This window comes from Macrobrachium rosenbergii, chromosome 2 (genome assembly GCF_040412425.1).
Source record: "Macrobrachium rosenbergii isolate ZJJX-2024 chromosome 2, ASM4041242v1, whole genome shotgun sequence".
NCBI classification, from domain to species: Eukaryota; Metazoa; Arthropoda; class Malacostraca; order Decapoda; family Palaemonidae; genus Macrobrachium; species Macrobrachium rosenbergii.
The window spans coordinates 62,008,264-62,028,487 of NC_089742.1; the positions used below are offsets into that span (position 1 = coordinate 62,008,264).

Genomic DNA, 20,224 nt, shown 5'->3' on the forward strand with positions numbered 1-20,224 from the left:
TGATGGATACTGCTAAGACCATATTGTACATATGAATGAAATTAAAGCCAATTTTTTTTTTATGTGACCACAAAAAAGTCTTACCTCTAAGCAGAAGCCTCTTTCTTCTCGTAACTGTTGCAATGTTTTGTATTCTGTGTCGCCATCTCCCTGCCAGGGCTTTCTTTCATTGATCCAAGGAGACCAAGCATCACATGCTGCCAGAGTAGTTGTGGGTCCCATTGCTGCAATAAATAAATAAATAAACAAATACATAAATAGCCAGTAACTCGTAAGGGCAGGGGTGAATTCTAAAGAGCACATAGGAAATGAAAGAAATTAGTATTCTGACATTTCATCATACCAATAACAATCTCTGTTAAAATGTGCTGCAATAAACTGAATAGGGGCATTCTTCCATTATTTTTTGTATGATAAACTTAAGGGCCAAACAGTGTATAGAGTGTCTCTCAGTTTTGTAGCAATCAGTCTATGCCAGCGGTATTTATTTAGAAAAACACAGAACTGAGATGATGAAGAGAACTCAATCCATGTCTAACCCGCTAAAGTGAAAAGCTGATGTGGAAACTGATTTCTCAATACTCGAACAATCCTTCTAGTCAATCAAACCTAGTGAACATTTCTTATTATTTTCAAGACTTCAGAAAAAATAGCTTCCTTTTAATGTGAGGCTCAATATTTATTAATAAAAACTATACTAGGAATGGCAAAAATATTAGCATGGGTAAAAGGATTGGATCAAAATGTTTTCAGATAAATTATTGGCAATTTCCTGCAAGCATTACTTTACAGTGAAACACAACTCTAATGTTATACCGGTAATACCTTTATGTGAAGAAAGGTAAATTACAGTACATACAACAGATAAATCAATTTCAGTGATACTCTGGACCATTTGATAAGAGGAAGGGAGAGAGAGAGAGAGAAATTTAGTAAATCTTAAATAACTTACTTGTAGTTGGAGGAGAAACTGTTGTCACTAGTTCCTCTTCGCAATAGCAGAAGAAAGCAATCTCGTAGTTGTAGCAATCTTCGTCATTGTCCAGATTGTGACACTTAAGCCCTTCCTTGGGATCACATACTAATGTCTGGGCAAGATTTTCAGCTGGAATATTAGCTGTGGACAAAGAAAACCATTACCTAAAGCACTGACACACAGACTGAACATTGTATCACCACAAGGAATCATGATGTCATAAGGCATTTTTCAAGGAATCATTAAAAGAAATAATGTTGAACTAATTTTTTAAGAACTATTAGGAACTGATTGTGTATAACAACTTCTTAAAAACAATCAAGACATTACTGATTTTAAATAAAAATTTTCAATGAAATGTAAAGGAATGAATGGTATTAATCTGAGTTTCCAGGAAACCTTTAAAGAAGTTAGCGTGTTAAACTGAATTTTTCATGGAAATGTAAAAGGAATAGACTATGTTACACTAAACCTTTCTAGATAACAATAAGGGAGGTAATGATGTAAAATCTGAAATTTTCAGAACAACTTTCAGAATAAAAGTATGAAGAGAATCATTACTTGAAACCTCTCTGCAGGTAGCATTGGTGAGCTTATCACAGTTGAATGGGGAAAGTGAACTGATATCAGCTGGTGAAATGGCCAAGCCTTCCTCATTCCGTTCTTGGGCACGGAAGAATGGGGTCCAGTAGTTACATTTACTGCCAAAATTAAGCGCATTTGAGTCACATTTTCATAAAAGGATTTTCTAACATAAACCTTCACGTAGGCGCATGTTTCATAAAATATTTCCATACGTTAAGAAACTCTAGCCGGTTGACATGATTGCAGTCTTAACTGACAATTATAACTGTTCAGTTATAACTGTCAGTTAAAACTGCATGTGTGTGGATATCTCAGTTGCTCATTTCGTCAGTTCAACAAAACTGTACAGTTAAACTGTGACAAATGCAATGTTCCATATTTTTAACTGAAAGGAGTAACTGAACTGAGCATGTGGGGATTTCGTAACTGTACAGTTCTCAACTTTCATTTCTACAGGTGGTAACTGGAGTGCATTTTGTTGAGATGGCATTAAAACAAAACGAAGTGATTGTTGAATTCATTGAACTCTATCGATCTGAACCTTGCCTGTGGCACTAATAAACGTTCCTTGTTTCTTGGGCAACCTTACATACAGACTGTAAAATACTAATAATGACAGAAAACAGCAATATAGAAACTTTACACAAATGAATGCATCGCTGCCAGTAAATATAACTAACTAAATATGTGATTTACATATACATAGGTACACACACACATACATATATATATATATAAGGGATATTTATATATATATATATATATATATATATATATATATATATATATATATATATATATATATATATATATATATATATAGACACGCACACACACATAAATTTGCGTGCTTATGTGTGTGTACATCTATTAATACATACATGATTTAAAGTATATTTGAGTAAAGAAATCTGTTCTCTAGTGTACCCCACTATGGAACCTCAAACACAAACTATGAAAGGTCATTGTACAAAAGCAAAAGTATTACCATAGTTAGGCAACATTACCTTTACAAACAAAATTTATATAATAGTTAAAGAGGCTGCTAAAAATAAATATTACTGAAATTGGCATTTCCCTTTAAATTTCAATTAAATAATTGACTAAGATGGGAGAAATCTGATGCAGTGACTTTACTGAAGAAGATTCCGTGGTGTTATCAGTGACAACACCTAAAGACCCCAATGTTTGCAATATAAATGTAGGCCTACAAGATGAGAAATGGCTTTCAGAAATTGAAATTATATGAAAATTAAGCTGAAATGTCAAGCCCATAAAAGGCCAGTTTTTTTTTTTTTTTTACAAAGTTATTGTAATCATAAACAATTTTTAACAAGAATGAAAATATGTGAAAATCAATTGGTTCTTCACTTAATTCCTTTAACAATTTAATATCAGAACATTGATTTCGCCTTCATAACCACTTTTTGCACGACTGTTTACGCTTTTTAGTTTTCTTTTTTCTATTTGTTTGTAGCATTACAAGATCGTACTCCTCGGAATCCAAGGTAAAAACTGAGGGATTGAACTGTGTGTGTGTGTGCATTTCATTTTTAACTGACGTCAGTTTAAACTGTGTCAGTTATAAGTGAACAGTCATAACTGTCAGTTAAAACTGCACGTGTGTGGCCGGCCTAAGAGTTGCATTTTTGAACAAAATATATTTTTAAAAACAACTTAATTATTATGGAGCATTATGTTTGTTGAAGAAAATATATTTCGAAACTGATATCACAAGATAAATCATAAATCTTAAGTCATACTTAAAATTATATTTTTTAATATGAAATCACTTTGAATAAGTTGCACTTAAAAATATATACATTCTAACACCACAATAACAACTGAGTTTCTTTAAAAAACTTAATGTAACTATTATTGATTCATCCTTGGTAAAATATCATTTCGAGCAAATCATCAATCTGCACACAAAAACATACCTTCTAATCTAAAATAATCATCACTTCTATTATGAAGTGCAAACACTCATAACAAATGTTGGAGGGTACGCGATTGAACAATTGCAAAATCTTTATAGGCGCACAAGTCTTCATGCTGCATGGCGCTTTGATAGCAAAAAGATCCTCAGGATTTTGAGAGGTAGAAGACCACATCGAAAACCCTGCCACTAGAATTCCTAAACTTAAGGCAATCCCACATCTGGTTAAACTAGGAGTGACGTATGATTAACCCTTGCCTCGTAGAATACCTAGAGAGAGAGAGAGAGAGAGAGAGAGAGAGAGAGAGAGAGAGAGAGAGAGAGAGAGAGAGAGAGGAGCTGGATATGTATAACTAAAGAAGTTGTTAAGTCTCTGCTGAGTGAGTCTTCTGTGGTGAGCGACGCGTTTTCTTTCAATTCCGCTCCTAAAGGATCGGGTCACGAAAATCAGCCATATCGAACCAGCCATGCCTTTCTATGCAAATTTGTACCTGTTATTAATTTATTTTGTATCTGTCTCTTTTGTACATATATCAGAATGTTGTCATGTCGGTCATTGTTCATTTTTCTTTTCACATGAATTGTATTTATGCATTGTAATTATTGTCAAGTGTAACTGACCTCGGGTCACCGAGGTTCCATTGTATTCCTTTGTGTGACGTCAGTCAGCCGCTATATAAACGGTCTGCGTCTCCAATAAAGTAGCAGTACCTTTCTCCTGCTCATTTCTTTTGCACCTCTTAAAAAGTCATAAGGTGTGGTGTTTCAAACACCTACAAACACTGCATACTTACATCAAACTACTTATCCAGTCATTTATATTGACAGTGGTCGTTTCAGGTAGAGGAACTGCAACCGTTGGTAAGAAGGACACTGCGACCCCTGGTTCAATTGTCGTTTCAGCACATTCTGGTTTGGTGTTGCAAAGCAAAAGGTTGTTCTGACACATACAATTCTCGCACTCAGACACTTCCATCCACTCCCCAGGCTGAAAAGGGTATTAAAAATTCTAACTAATATCTGTTGATTTACAATGGCGTTTATATTCATTATAACATATAGCAATACACAAACTCTATTTAGTCCTCATTAAAAATATTCCTGTAAGAAAACTTACTTTATTACAAAACCATTAAAGACGTAGATACATTTCATAAGATTTTGATTAATTCTACTGTGCACATTAAAACTTATGCAAATTAGGTTTATATCATATCATTACTTCTTTAAATATCTCTAGCATAACACTTAGACCATTCTGCCATTTTAATACTTTTGACCATTCTGTCATTTTAATACTAAGTATGGCACTAAAAATAATGTACAGCAACTTATGTAGAAGCTTCCTGACAGCCAATACGCACACATTAAACAATTGGGTTTAGAGTCATTAAGGGAATTCGTCAATAAATGTGCCAAAACAAATGATAAAATGACCTGTTGGAAAAGGGTCATTAAAAATAGCAATCCCAACTAGGGGTTAAGCCGAGAAGAAGCAGCAATGAGGTATTTTCGTGGCCTTTTAGATCTGATGTAAATACATCCAAGACAACCTCAGTAATGGATATGATGAGTTCAGACTAACACAAACTGTTCCTAAAGAATGCTTTGATTTGGCAAAGCATAATAAATAAGCTTTGCATCTATGTTCTTAATCTCATTCACAGATTTTTAATCAACAGGCAATGAAGGTTTTTATTATCTTTGGTGGGTTTAGACCTACCTTGTCTGGTGTGCCTTATGGTTGCATTCTGGAATTTTTGCTGTATTTAGTCTTTACTATTGACATAATTACATGAATGTTGGTCCAAAAAATAATGTACTGCAGCATGAAGACAATGTTGCTCTTGTTGCAGTTATTCACTCACCCCAAACAAGATAGGGTTACTGTACTGCTGTTCCTGACAGATCCGGAACAAATCATGCAAAATTTAGCATACTGATATATCTCTCACCGCTCTCTCACTGCATGATCTGCTTTGCATAAGAAACACTCTACTTAATGATTCTCAATATTCAGCAATACCTGGAGTTATTTTCAACTTGCAGCAAAATTTTTTTTTCACATAGCACCTGGAGAATATACTGCTGCCAGAAATGTATAAATGCTACGCTTACTTCATCTTCAGATAACGATGTGACTTAATTAATGCTACACTGTTTATATCTTTTGGTGTACCTTTATTAAAATGTTGTTTTCTTGTTAGGATGCCATCAGCTTCCCTTTTAGGCAAGATTACTCGAATTGGAGTTCATCTTTCCTTCGAATTGGAGTTCAGTGTTCCTAACAGAGGTAATTATGATTTAAACCATCATCACAAGATAACCTGTTTTTGGCACCACCCACAAGCTCTATTATGGCAGTGAACTTCCGTGAATGTCTATGTGTGGCGCTTCCTTTTGAAGAACCTCACCATCTACATTCTGTTGAAGTGTCGCATTGTCACTTCCATTTCGTGAGAAACTGGGAAATGGTCTCCATGGCAGTATTACTGATGTTTATGGTCTTAAGTGTCGGAGAAGCAGCAACCTAACATGCCCTGCTATCTTTGCAGTTAAATATTTATCTGCTTACTCATTTATCTTCATTTGTTAATTCTTCTCACTTTTCTCAACTTTCACAAATGGTCATTCCAATCATTGTCACAACAACTAGGGGAGAGAGTTCATTCGCACATGATAAGTAAATGCAAAATTCACTGAGCTTTTATGTATAAAAAAGTCAGACTTCTTATACGTATAACGTATAAGAGGAAAAAATCAACATGAAGAAGTGATAATCTCAGTGTTCGGAATGCCATAGACAAAAGACCCTACCAAAAAATAAAAAATAAAACACTTACAGGTACAGCAACGCCATTAGGCAATCTGCAATTGCAATCAGCAATTGCTACACACCGACTCTCGTTGAACATGTAGAACGAGTCAGGGCAAGTCGAAGGTTTACCTTTCTCCACACACCCAGGAGCACAGTCATCTTCCAGCTAAAAAAGACAATATATTGCAAAGCTGATGCTCAACTTAACACCTTTTTATCTATTAAAAAAAAAAACAGAACATTTTTGTTTTGTCCCTAATTATTTTAAGCTACACTGCACTACTAATCTTCAATTGAGGAGATGAATGATATGCTAGTATTAAAACTCAAATGAAAGAAAATGTAGGAAAATACTGTGACTTACCAGACAGTAGCCATTTGCCTTTAGAATGGCCAGGTAGTACACACAAACCCTGTCACACCTTATGGCACACTGTTGGTACTCAGATGCACCAACACAAACTGCCATTAAGAGAGAGGGAGAAAAAAGAATTCAGCTGTACATCATGACATCGCCAAATTCGTTGTCTATCAAACAGTGAGCCTCAAATTGCATTTTTAAATTATGATTAACAATCGGGCATACATGTAAGAAAGATGGTACTGCACAATAATGTGAAGCAGTAACGTAAATATTTCTATTTGCAAATGCCTACAGTTAAAGGTATACAGTCTCTTCAGAATTCGACAGGTACATGTAAGGTATAAAGATCTAAAGTCAAGGCACTAGGGCCAAAAGAGTTGTTCAAGCTATGCAGGGATAAAATGCCAATTTACTGAAGTACTTTCTCCTTGCAACAGGAAACCGAAGTACTTCACTAATTCACAGAAAAAGATGTTCTTCCTGTAAAAGTTTAAAATCAAAGGGAAAAGGGAAAAGGAAAAATGAAAATGTTTATGTGACAAATTTAAGTCTGTTACATGGCTATACAACAGGGGCTTTCCATATTTTAATGGCATCTGAAGAGGAATTACCTATTTCAATTGTTCAGTGCAAAAAAATTCCAATTAGCACAATGAAAAGTTAAGACAAAGACAAGAATCGTTATATATTTTCGCAAGCAAATAAAATAGAAGCCTTTATCTACCACATATGTTAATGTAATTACACAACACTAAAGTAAAACTGACCAGAAAAAAGGGGAAATCGAAAAAAAATAAATAAACTCATATCAAAATGTATAACGGAAAGCTACTAGGAATCAACACTCTTATCTCTTGAACGTCAGGCAAAAATTATGGAGTTTCCTAGTTTTAAAACTATTAACTTACTAATACCTCGAGACATTTTGATCAGAAACCAAATCATAAATCTAAATATAACTGTTGCTAGACAAAACTCGCCTTTGATGTCCTGTCACCTGCTTTCAGAATATCATAGTAAATATTGAGAAAATTTAAATATTACATCACATAAGCGAATTACCAAACCCTTTTGTGTTTATTCATACATCTTTGCAGGAAAAATATATGCCCCGTCAGTGTACAAAATTAAAGAATAATGGAAACTATCCACTTATTACATGACCTTTGGTAACAGAGGTTTCCCATGTTTCAACAAAGACTGAAGGAAAAAACTTTTCTCACTGTGTACTCTGCACATGGAATCTATATATACATGGAAAATTTATCATGTAATTAACAAAACTCAATGCACTTTATGATTATCAGGAGGCTAAGTGAAACTTCTGAAATGTAAATATAGTGGTGGTGACAGTACCATCCTGTCATCATATTTTCACAGACCATGAACTTCTAAGAAAGCGTACCAAAGAAATGAGCATAAAGACAAAAGCTGAGGTACCCGCTTCTACTAGAATACATGCATTTCTTTTATTGTGTGTGCATATATCTTTCATATTTCTGTCTAATGTTTAGCGTCAATCTTCACAAAATAAGGTTTTTTTAGTAAATGTCAATTATGTTCGTGATGAACACTGAGTTAATAAGAGAGAACGATCACATAGAATCTATAAAAATGATATTTTAATGATAAAATAAAGTTTGTTCATACTTACCTGGCAGATATATATATAGCTGTATTCTCCGAAGGTCCGACAGAATTTCAAATTTCGCGGCACACGCAGTGCTGGTCAGGTGGTTAGTACTCATTCCCGCCGCTGGGAGGCGGGTATCAGAACCATTCCCATTTTCTATTCAGATTTTCTAACGCCACTGTCTCCTGAGGGGAGGAGGGAGGGCAATATAAATATATATATCTGCCAGGTAAGTATGAACAAACTTTATTTTATCATTAAAATATCATTTGTTCATGAGACTTACCTGCCAGATATATATATAGCTGAATACCACCTTTGGAGGGGGTAGAGACAGCCAAGAAATAGGAAAAAACCAATTATTGGTAAAATTATTTTGTTCCTTATCTGATAGCGTAGCTGACTGAGTGGTTACTGTCACTCTAGTCTGCTTCTGCTTTACCAGAGACCCCAGCGAGGTAGTGACCTATAGCTGGCGACTTTAGATGATCTGTCAACGGGGCGTGACCACAATGTGACTAGATCATAGCCCATACAAAGAGGACAAAAGAGCATTACTAACCACCTAACCAACACCTAAAAGCGTTAGTTTGCAAAGGATTGGGGAAGACTGCCTCCAGTAGTCGACCCAACAACCACAAAAACACAATTAAAAAGGATAGGATCAGAGTTACCCCTTGTCCCCAAGGTTGCTGAAGCAGCAATGTATGGTCCCAGCGTAAAAGCAATTTTCGTATGCTACCTAAACATCTTGCCAAGAGTGTGAGGCAAACACCGAATTGACTTCCGCCAAAATGTGGCACTAAAAATGTCACTGAGTACCATATTTATCTTGAACGCCATGGAGGTAGCAACTGCCCTCACCTCGTGAGCGTTAACTCTCAACAACTTGAAGTTGAGTCGTCACAACCAGAGTGTGCGTCCTTAATGACGTCCCTAATGAAGAATGCCAGTGCATTCTTCGACATAGGTTTAACTGGTTGCCTCACAGAACACCATAAAACATCCAATGGACCACGAGTGTCCTGTGTTCTTTAAGGTAGTACTTGAGAGCTCTAACTGGACATAGAACTCCCAGGTTCCTGTCCAATAAGGTCTGGCAAACCTTTAATTTCAAAGTGTCTAGGCCAAGGGTTAGAAGACCTATCATTCTTAGCCAAGAACTTTGGGCTTAAAGAATAGACAGCATTGTGTTCCTTGAAGCCCACACGACGGCCTCGAACTTCGCCTCTCACTTCAGAGCCGCGAGGAATGCCATTTCGAGTAACATCCTTAAGAGATGCAGAGTGAGAGGCTCAAAAGGACTAAACATCAAAACTTGAGCATTACGCCCAAGTTCCAAGCAGGGGAAATCAGCTGAGGAACCTTGACGTCTTGAAAGAGCTGTAAGATCGTGGAGGTCCTTATTGTCAGACAAAGCTAATCCTCTGTGTCTGAATACAATCGAAAGCATGCTCCGATAACACTTGATAGTCGGAACTGCTATATCGAGTTTTTCTCTTAAGTAAAGGAGAAAATCCGCAACCTGGCTCACAGTGATAGAGGAAGAGGAAAGCCCTTCTTTCTACACCAACCTTTGAAGGTTGCTCACTTCGCTAGATATATCCTTTAGATGAAGAACTTCTGGCTCTAGCGATGGCCCGTGCCACCTGGCCAGAAAACCCCTTCGCTCTGACCAAGTTTCGATAGTCTGAAAGCAGTCAGGTTCAGAGCGGGGAGATTCAAAGATATCTCGTGAAGTGGGTTTGTATGAGCAGGTCTGCTCTCATAGGAAGGGTCCTCGAACGTCTACCAACCAGAAGAGAAACCCGAGAACCAGTGGTTCAAGGCCAAAACATGGGGATGAGAGTCATCCTCATCCCTTGTGAGGCCGCGAACTTGCGTATGACTTCTCCCAGAATTTAGAACGGGAAAAAGGCGTAAACATCTATTCCCGTCCAATCCCAGGAAGAGCAACTATCGCAACTGCCCCAGGGTCGAGTACAGATGAGCTTTACAGAGGGGAGCCTCGCTGTTCTTGAGGTCGTGAAAATATCACAAGATGGCGACCCCAAAATTTCCAAAAATCTTGGCAAACCTCCTGATGAAGGGTCCATTCCTTCGGCAGGAGTTGATGGCGCCAACAGAGCAGGTCTGCTCGAACATTTTCGACCTCTGCAACAAAACTTGTGAGAATCGAAATGTTGCGAGCATAGGCTCAAAGAATATCTCTCTTGCAAGGCTGAACAGGAACAAGTAGTATTGTCCGAGTTTGCTAGAACTACACGATTGCAAACTTGGACCTCAAGAATTGGAGAGCTAAAAAGATAGCCGCCAAATCTTTGAAGTCGATGTGCCAGGACACCTGTTCCTCTCCAGGTTCCTAACACTTTCTCTCCTCTAGTGTTGCCCCCAACCTGTTGACGACCCGTCGGAAAACAACACTAGGTTGGGGTTCAGAAGCTTGAGGGAGATCCCTTTCTGCAATTCCGTTGGATCGAGCCACCACCACAGATCCTCTTTATATAAGGAAGAATTCTCAATTCCTCTTCAAGTCTTCCTTGCTTTGTCAGTTCTCCAACAAAAAGAACTGAAGAGGCCTGAGATGCAGACTCCCAGAAAAACAAACTCTCCAGCGAGGAAATGGTCCCCAGCAGACTCATTCCTTCCCTTCACCTAGCATGTTTCCTTTTCCAAGAAGGCCGAAACTTTTCGTACATAGAAGATGTTTTCTTGCGACGGAGACGCTTATAAAAGCCGCTGAATAGATCTGAATTCCCAGACACAATGGACAGTGAGGGGATCAGCCGCGACTTCTCCACAGACCAGAAGTCCCAGGGACTTCACGAGTTGCAGAGTCAACTGAAGGTCCTCCAGATACCTTCGCTCGACGCACGCCGAATCAACCAGTCGTCCAAGCAGAGAGTGAGATCCTGACGTGCGACAGATGCAACTGCATCGCAACGCTTTTCATGAGACGTGTAAACACCTCGAGCAAAATGTGACGCCAACAGCATCTGGTGTACCCAGGTGGTCAACCATCCAAGTATTGACTCAGACCTAACGTTGTTTAACTTCGCTGATCGGACGAGAAGCGGTGTTTCAACGTGGTATGGCTGCTGCAGAGTCCAAAGCAGAGAGCCCTGAACTGGTACGCCTAGTCCCCAAGACAACCTGAGATACTTCACCGAACGTGGATGAATTGGGGCGTGAAGATAAGTATCTTGGAGATCCAAAGATACCACCCAATCCCCGGATGAAGGGCTCCTAGTATTGACTGCGAGGTCTCCATCTTGAACTTTTCCTTCCAGACCAAGTTGTTCGACCTGTTGACGTCCAAGACGGGTCCCAGCCTACTGAAAGTTTGGGACTAGAAACAATCTGTAGTAAATCCCGGGAACACCGAGTCCAATATCTGTTCCATTGCTCTCCGCTCGAACATCTGTTCGAGCAGGTCAAAACAATTTTCTGTTTGACAGGAAGGCAGTTGGGAAACAAAAACAAAAGAGGAGACAGGAAGGAATCAAGTAACCTCTCTCTAACAGTAGGAGGGACCAAACGTCTGCCCCTCACTCTTTCCAGGCTTGTGCAAAATGAAGCCTGGTTGCAAAGGGAGTCTGAGATGAAGGAGTCACTTGCTACCTCTTGAAGTGACATTCCTTCGGGAAAAAAAACTCTTTCTCGTGGTGCGGGTCTCGTGTTGCTTCCCATGGAAGCCCCTTTGTTATGCAAACATTTAGCTTGCTATTTTTGTATCTGAGATCGGTGCAAGCGTTATGAAGGAGATGCAGTTTGAATGTCGATAACTTTAGTTTTGAGAAAACGATATTTTTGCTTCTCTGTGTATTTATTTGCTTGTTGTTACACAGTTTGATGTTTTTATGACATAATGAAAAGCCAAAAATAGACCTGCAAAGTAATATAACTTCGCTAAATGAAGCTAAATGAAGCGAGTGTCAAAACACGCCTGAGGTTGGCCAGCGCGACGCTTTACTTAATCAAGCTCTGAGCTGCTACTGACTGACTGCCACTGACTGCCCTGCGGCATTCCTGTCTTTCGCTGATGCGTATATGCCCACAGGGTTGCCATAGATCGCATTAGATATTATTTCATAGCTAAAAAGGAAATTACCACCGATATACTGACAATATCATTACATTATATGAAAAATGTAATTTGACTATGATAGGTTACTGTTTTGTTTATAACTTCTAACTGTATGAACTTTTTAAATAAAACTTTCTGAGAAGATAGTCAGGATATGTATGATGCCATATATAAATATCCCAGAAAATTTATTTCCGATTTTTCATCAAACGCTTCCCTTAAGACAAAGACAACTGGAAGTAGGGTGGAGAGAGGAGCCGACGGTTGAAAGTCTCAGGGAAACAGATCCTAAGAAAAAGCCAGAGTCTGATAATCAGAGGAAGAAGAAGACGAAAGAAGTTTCTCTTCATACAAAGGCTGTGACGAAAGAGGATGTTCTTCCGCAGCTGGTGGGTCTTGAGTGAGTGGTAAAGTAGTTCCGATTCGCCGATACGTAAGCCGGAACTCCCGCAACGAAGAAGTCACAACTAGAGTAACGATAGTAAACATAAAAATGTGGAACGCTTTCACGATTAGCGTGTCATCCTTTGCGCAGAGCCATGCTAATCTTCTCTGTATCGTTCCAATTAGTATATGTACTGGCTACTGCGCAAGTACTGGCTAAATTAAGAAGGACATCAGATGTTGAAGCCGGTAGTTATGCGACATGATGAACAACTGAGCGGTGTCAACACAAGACTTGAAGCTATACGGGCGGCGAGCGCCGAGCGCCATGGCGACGCGCCAGAGGCTCCGTGGCAAGTACTAGAGAGAGTCACAGGCGTACGCGGCGGCGGTAAAGAGGCGAACGAAGGCCAAGGGTGAGGAGCGTGTGGAAGCGTGAGAATTCACGAAGAGCAAGACGCGCCCTGGCGCGAGACAAGAGAAAAGGCCAACACCTCAACTCGGGGAAGACGAATAGGAAGCCACTAAACACTTCTCTAGAAGACAGCGCTCTGTATCGTTCCTCCAAGCGGGAGACGAAGGTGAAAGTCTGTACCTCTTAACAGGCAGATTCGAATCTTGAAAGGTTCATGAGAGCATCCAGCTGTTGTTGCAAACCCAACAAAATCTTACGTTGGAGAAGCCACTCGGGAGAAGGGCTGAACCTGAGAGAAGGAAAGGGGCGAGAGACGATACTTCCCTTCCACAGGGGAAGAAGCTCTAGCCCTTGCCTTAGCAGCGACAGGGGTCGCGAGAGTGATCATTCGAAAAACACTTTATCTCTCTTCTGCAGAGGAATATCCACGCAACTTTCGGGGAAGAGTAAACGTTCAGAGGAAGAGGACGGAAGGCCCTTTCCTCTAAGCTTCTCTTAAGAGGGCGAGAGTCCAACCGAGAGCTCCAACCCCGTGGCGGGAGGACGTGTCGGAGGACGAGAAGCAATCCTTCAGGATGAAGTGCCCTGAGCACGATCCCTGGCAGCCTGGGTAGCGGCATCAGACCTGCCGAAGGGACGCCAGATCGGTGGGAAGCCCCCAAGAACCCTCATGCTTTCGACATGCCCTCCCTGGTCCTGGGAGTTCGACAGAGGTCCAGGCCTAGAGGCATTATAGGCCGATCTGACGCCCTCCACAACACTAGGGGCACTAGCACTAACACTATGCGTTTGAATTGCATTCACTTTAGTTTCAAGAGCACGCATTGACTCCACACGAGCCAGGGAATTACCTTCTGCAGCAACAAAACACAGGGTTAGTAATAAATTACTACAGGGTTACTTAGTAGGAGAAACCTGACTGTCCAACTAAGGATGCACTCTAGAGGAAGATTTCTCAGCCTATCACGCTCCAATTTAAGCATATAGGCATTCATATTTCTTCCACTCACCCTCAGACAATCCCACACATTCATTACTGATTATCATAGAGCATTGAACACCCTTACATATCATACATAAAGAGTGAGAACTATCAAAGTCTTCGATAGCCTCACCTTACAATCACCCAAGCTACAGACTCGATAGCTAGAGGTAAGACATCTTAATTATAAGAAAAGTCAAAAGCAAAATCAAAACGGTCCACAAAGAGCTTTTATGCCAAGTCACAGATCCAGTTGAATACCAAAAACAACCAAAATACTTTTGACAATAAATTTCGAAATCAATTTGGAGGAACTGACAACAGGTGTTGACAGTCCGCGACAGAGAAAATCTGAATAGAAAATGGAATGGTTCTGACACCGCCTCCCAGCCATGGAATGGGTACTAACCACCTGACCGGCCACGCTGCAGCCGCGTAAATTTGAAATTCTGTCGACCTTCGAGAATACAGCTATATATATATCTGGCAGGTAAGTCTCATGAACAAAACACAGAATGACGTCAGAAGTTTCATGAGCAGGTGCTGCACATTGGGTTCTAATTATAAGTAATTCAACAGCAAATTACCTACGGTTTCTTTAGGACATAATAGATTTATGAAATTCAGGTCATTCCAAAATAAAATCTTGAATAAAGCTGCACAGTTCACCACCGTGCTTACATCTGTGTATTATTTTCATATTTAAAGCAATAATTCCTAACCTAATATGCTCAAGCCATCTCAGATAGGTAGAGAAAGAACAAGGGCCACTTGGAAATTGCTTAGTGATCATGCACCTACAGTACACATAAATGGTTAGATATAATGAACGAAAAATGGCTTACCGTCATTCAATGGAGGATATTCAGTAGTCACATTAGTTGGGAACTCTCCTATATATGTTGTGCTTTCTACTGAAAAAAAGAACAGCATATGCTTAAGCAATGAAAGCTTGAAATTATACAGAAATGTGTGACTTATAGATGCATACACACACACACGCACATACATGTCTGTATGTCTCTACCAGTGTTTTAAATGCGAGTAAATTTATTTAAGGAGAGAAAGCTGTAAGTTAGTTCTTAGTTAAATCAAATGTTGTAACAGGTGAACAGATGTGGCAAGAGCAAGACAGATAAGAAGAATGATGAGTGAAAAGCAGCATACAGTAATTTAGAAAAGGCAGAGAGTGTTTCGACTGGATACCTATTATAAAACAGTGGTGTTATAAGTTTGAGTAAAGGAAACAAATTAATAGTGCAAACCTACATAAAAGTTATGAATGAATTGACATGGATGTGAAGATGACTGTGCTTATGGTATATGGAGTGAAAGGTTACTTATTACAAGTTTATCTGATGATAGCAAATCCTATTTTAGGATATGCATGTAAGGAAACAAATAGTTTGGTTTAAATTTGTGTCTTACACAAGGGTGTATTGTTTCAGTGGGTATTCATTTAGTGCTTCCAGATGATGAATGTTTTTGTGAAGGTAGTCAAGGGCAACTACACAGTCTGGTGAAAGAGTTTGTAATGTTGTAGGAGAAGACCATTGAGAGTAAGCGTTAGGAAGAGTAAGGCTTTGAGAATAAATGAAAACGAGGAAGATATGTCAGTGAATGCTAGTACAGACAGTAGAAGACTAGAAGCAGAACGAATACAGGAAGTAGTAGATTAGCATGAACTCTGCAATGTGCTTCGAACAGAAGACTGACAAGAAAGGAAAAACTTGTAAAGCACAAATGAGGTTTCCTTGATGGTATTATAAACCTGGTAGTGAAATGTAAATGAAATGAATAAGGTAAGACCTGTTGAAAGAGGTGTCTATACAGAAGATGTACAGATAAGGAAACAGAAGGGATAAGAACTGTGAAGACTTGATAAATGTGTGGCATTGCTGGGAGGAAGACCTGAAGAGTGTTGGTTAGAAGTACTGGCTGGAGAAAGTAGACAGACTTTTGTGGTACAGTTTGGAGAAAGCTAGTTTTGACTCACCAAGTGGCAATTTGTATGTAATATGGCTCATCCTTGAGACACACTTAAAAGATGAACAAAGTAATGACTCTTGTCTTGCTTATATTTGAAACCATCCCTTATAAATGAAAACAACCTACTGGCAAAAAGAAAGGCCCCATAGCTATTTTATGACAGTGCAAACTATTTTTCAACAATGATACTGCCACTACAAAATAGTCAAAAGGACCATTTAAAAGCAAAGCAATCTTTCTCATAAAAGAATAACTAATTTTGTAGCATAAAAACACAAACTAAAAATAAAGAGTGGATGAGTGTATCCTCTAGCAAAAGAAATTGCCCCCAAGAATTTAGGTCATGATGGACACTATGGCTCAACCAAAAGTAAGGTTTGATTACATGGTTATTATGGTCACCCCTCCGAATAAGGCAATATGGGAGCATAAACACCTAAATAAAAAAAAAAAAGATTCCCATAAATAATAAAACTGCATCTCCCTCAAGTGTAACATATACATACAGTAGTTGTAAAATTTTTCATAAAATTTAACTTATTTTCTAAAACTTCATTCTTAACATCAAAAATATTTGGACAATTCATACATACACGTAAACCAGTAATTAACTAAGGTGTGGATGAAAAAGGAATATCAATAAAATACTAACAATGTACAGTAAAAAAATATAACAAAAGCAGCTGAAATGGCTTTGTTGAATATTACTTATTACTTCTAGTTTGGTTTAAAAACAAACTTTAAATAAAACCTGACCTGTAACGTTAGGTGGCAAAGTTGTTAAAAGAGCAGGTGCAGGTGGTGGAGGTGTCAGCAGTCCTTCCAGTGAAACTTGGAACTCATCGCAATAACAAACAAAACGAACTTCCATGTCCTTTGGGAGAATAAAAATAAATAAGTGAATGAAAAAACTGAATACTGTACACTGTAAATTTCACAAAAAACTGCCAGGATTTTCAAACTTAATCTTAACTTGGTTATGGCACAGACTAAAAATAATTATACCAAGCACAACTTGCATACTTATAGAGACTGAAGTTTTGAAAGCTGCAGCAAGAAAACCTGAACAATTTTAGACCAATACAGTATCTATTATAAAATCTAAATGATCTGGAGCATTCACAATGACTTGGGAGAGCATTGTAAGTAAATAAGTCATTCAAACATTCAAGAGAAAACGCATGTGGACACTTACTTCACATCCCGGAGTCTGAGGATTTTTGTTACAAACTTGTCACAGGCAAATTTTCTCCCTTCATCAGACCAGAAGGTCAAATGGCAAGAAGCTCGACAATGTTCCTTCTGTTTGAGAAAAAAGTAAATGGTATCACTGCTCATGATGTGCACACAAATCAACAGGTCGGTGTATCTAACAGTCTTCATATTTACATGTTTACTTTGTTTTCCGAGGCAATTACTTCATTCTAAGATATGGAGAAGTGCCCCAGTGAAAGAAGTGTCAGATTAATAAAAGCAAACAATGGCACTGCGTTTTGATACACATAACACACAGCAAAGAAAAATAATTTCTCCCGCTAAACCCATAAATGGAAAAACTAGCAAAATGTCAATGATCTTGATGACCTGATGATACAGAAGTTAAAAAAATTTCTTATACTATGATGAATTTAAAGGCAAACAAAATCCAAGATCGAACACTTACTTGTCTTCTTGCGGCATTCGATTTTGTGTGGGTATTTGCACATATCGGGATGCTTTTCACGGACAGATGAGACCAAGTCCTTCGCCTCATCAGATGGTTCTCCACTCACCCAAGAGCTCCACTCTCCACATTTGAAAGTAGGCTGTGGGGAGGAAATTTGCCATAAAATAAATCACAAGACTTTTCCTCTTTCAGTTACAAAAATCAACAAGTGATATAGATAGTGTATAAGGTTTGACTGTAGCACAACTTAGGGGACTATTCCTTATTCCAATAAACACAATGAAATGATAAAAAATTATTATATTCGCTACATATGCGATATGATCTACTACAGCACAATTAAAATGAGTAAATGACATTTTACCTTGCAGAAAATAGCAAGCGGTTAACAAAAAAACATTGATATAGATGGAACTTTATATGTGACATGAGGTAAAATTTACTAGCCAATTTACCATTCAAATTTTATTCCAGTAGTTAACAAATGATAAATAAGCACTAGAAAGGTAAAATTAATCGTAGCACAATTCAAAAGAACTCGTTTTTCAGAGAGGTAAAATGACAAGTGATAACGATCAACTTTCATGCTGAATATAAGGTAAAATAATGCAGAAAGAGCTCTGAACTAGATAGAGGGTCAAATTTACTTTACCACTGCTTGCAGGGCATCTTTTTCAGATACAGGTGAAACAGCAAGTTTATAAACAAATCTTAGCACCAGAATATTAGTAAGGAAAATCATTCTATTGTTATATACCGTAATACCTTACCAGTTCCTTATAAGAAATTTTTTTCGCTAAAAGTTAAGTGGTCAGACTTAATCTCTCCCTATTAAAGTTTAGATGCTTATTTATTATTAAAACCACACTGATATGACTGACCACTTACCATTCAAAACTATAAAAAAAATAAAAACTAGTTAATAAAAAATAAAAACTAAAACTAAAAAAACGAAAGCAATTTAAGAAAATCTTACAGTTTCGGTAGCATTCATAGGTTCTAGTGTTGTTGGAGTACAGATGAACGAACACATCAAAATATTATCGCTGCATTTGGCATAATTCATTCACGACCTCGGGAAGACAATGACCAGTTTTTGAAAAAATGGAAACATAATTCAAACATTAAGCATAATATGAAAATTTCCAAGTATTAAATACAGGAGTTCTCCAAATATGTATGTAATATTAGCTCAGAAAATTATTTTTCAGTATTGCTGAAATGATGACCTCAAAATATGCATTTATTTCACAACTGTGACCTCACAATATGCATTTATTTCACAACTGTGGTATGAAGATGGTGCCAAAACTTTTTTAAAATTGTACTCAATATCTGCAAGCAGGAAGTCACATTTTGTAGAGTTTTTATCGCTTTCTGCCATTTACACACAAAACAATACAATGATAAATGTATGAGCAGCAATGTCTTGCACTTCTGATCTCACATATGCCAAACTGAAAGCCATCAAAATAACCATGACAAAATAAAATCCCACATCATTAAATAACCTGGCTTATTATTCTGAAAGTTTTTGGAAACTGAATTTCATGCATGATAAATCTTTATGATCTAATATACCTATACGTAATAGCTATGATAATAAAAATAATAAGAACAATAAACTGAAATTCACTAACTGGTGTTATAACAGAATTTAGTTGAAGAGCCAAAAAAAAACTATTAAAAAAGAACAAAATATGAAATCAATAATATTGTGGTATAGAATAAGTCCGTTTTTCAGATTTTCCTTTTAAAATCACTTTCTAAACTATATCACCACAACTTGGATACTATACCACACCACATGAAGATTCTTATCACTGCACAAACCTAAATAGTAGAAAAAGATTAGTCTCCCAGAGTCTCTGAGACATGTGACTTAGGAAACTTACAGGTGCAGACATTCCATTCTCCAGCATGCAGTTGCAGTCTTCACGAGGAACACAGGTCGTGCTGTCCCTCAGATACTGGCCTGGGGCACTTAGCGCCATCTGTCACTGCATTCTACTGATCAGTGCAGAAAAGTAGAAGAGAAGTGTCTCACCTCTGAATACAGACTTTAATTTGCATCTCTCCCCTCTTCACAAGTCAGGTTACTGACTATTCACTCATATGAACTTCTCTTTAGAGCAAATGGCACCATTTTTCAGGATAAGTGTACCATTATCTTTGGCAGAATGGTGGTTAAGCACTTTAACCTTTTTCATAATTCTTATGGCCAAATTACTGTCTTCTATTTTTTATCTTTAAAAAGACAAAAGTCCGACAATACAGTATCAGTAATATCTCTCAGTTTAGCAGGTTTTTCATTTTCTTGTAACAACATACATATAAATTTACATTTTATATATATATGTATGTGTATATATATATATGTATACCT

The 20,224-nt window shown here is 37.9% G+C and overlaps 1 protein-coding gene, 1 non-coding gene and 1 pseudogene across 2 annotated transcripts in view; all 3 read right to left on the reverse strand.

The window, feature by feature from the left end:
- LOC136843161 (hemocytin-like) overlaps window positions 1–20,224 on the reverse strand; it is a 224,310-nt gene that overhangs the window by 61,518 nt on the left and 142,568 nt on the right. The window contains 13 exon segments of the mRNA XM_067111219.1: window positions 85–224; window positions 953–1,117; window positions 1,538–1,677; window positions 4,295–4,488; window positions 6,344–6,484; window positions 6,683–6,780; window positions 15,029–15,097; window positions 16,929–17,046; window positions 17,368–17,394; window positions 17,437–17,474; window positions 17,836–17,977; window positions 18,815–18,884; window positions 19,672–19,832. Of these exon segments, the coding sequence (XP_066967320.1) occupies window positions 85–224; window positions 953–1,117; window positions 1,538–1,677; window positions 4,295–4,488; window positions 6,344–6,484; window positions 6,683–6,780; window positions 15,029–15,097; window positions 16,929–17,046; window positions 17,368–17,394; window positions 17,437–17,474; window positions 17,836–17,977; window positions 18,815–18,884; window positions 19,672–19,832 (1,503 nt within the window).
- Window positions 11,300–11,418, reverse strand: LOC136850145 (5S ribosomal RNA; annotated as a pseudogene).
- On the reverse strand, window positions 12,892–12,999 carry LOC136850193 (U6 spliceosomal RNA). The gene has a single exon (XR_010856581.1). It is a non-coding gene; the product is annotated as a U6 spliceosomal RNA (small nuclear RNA).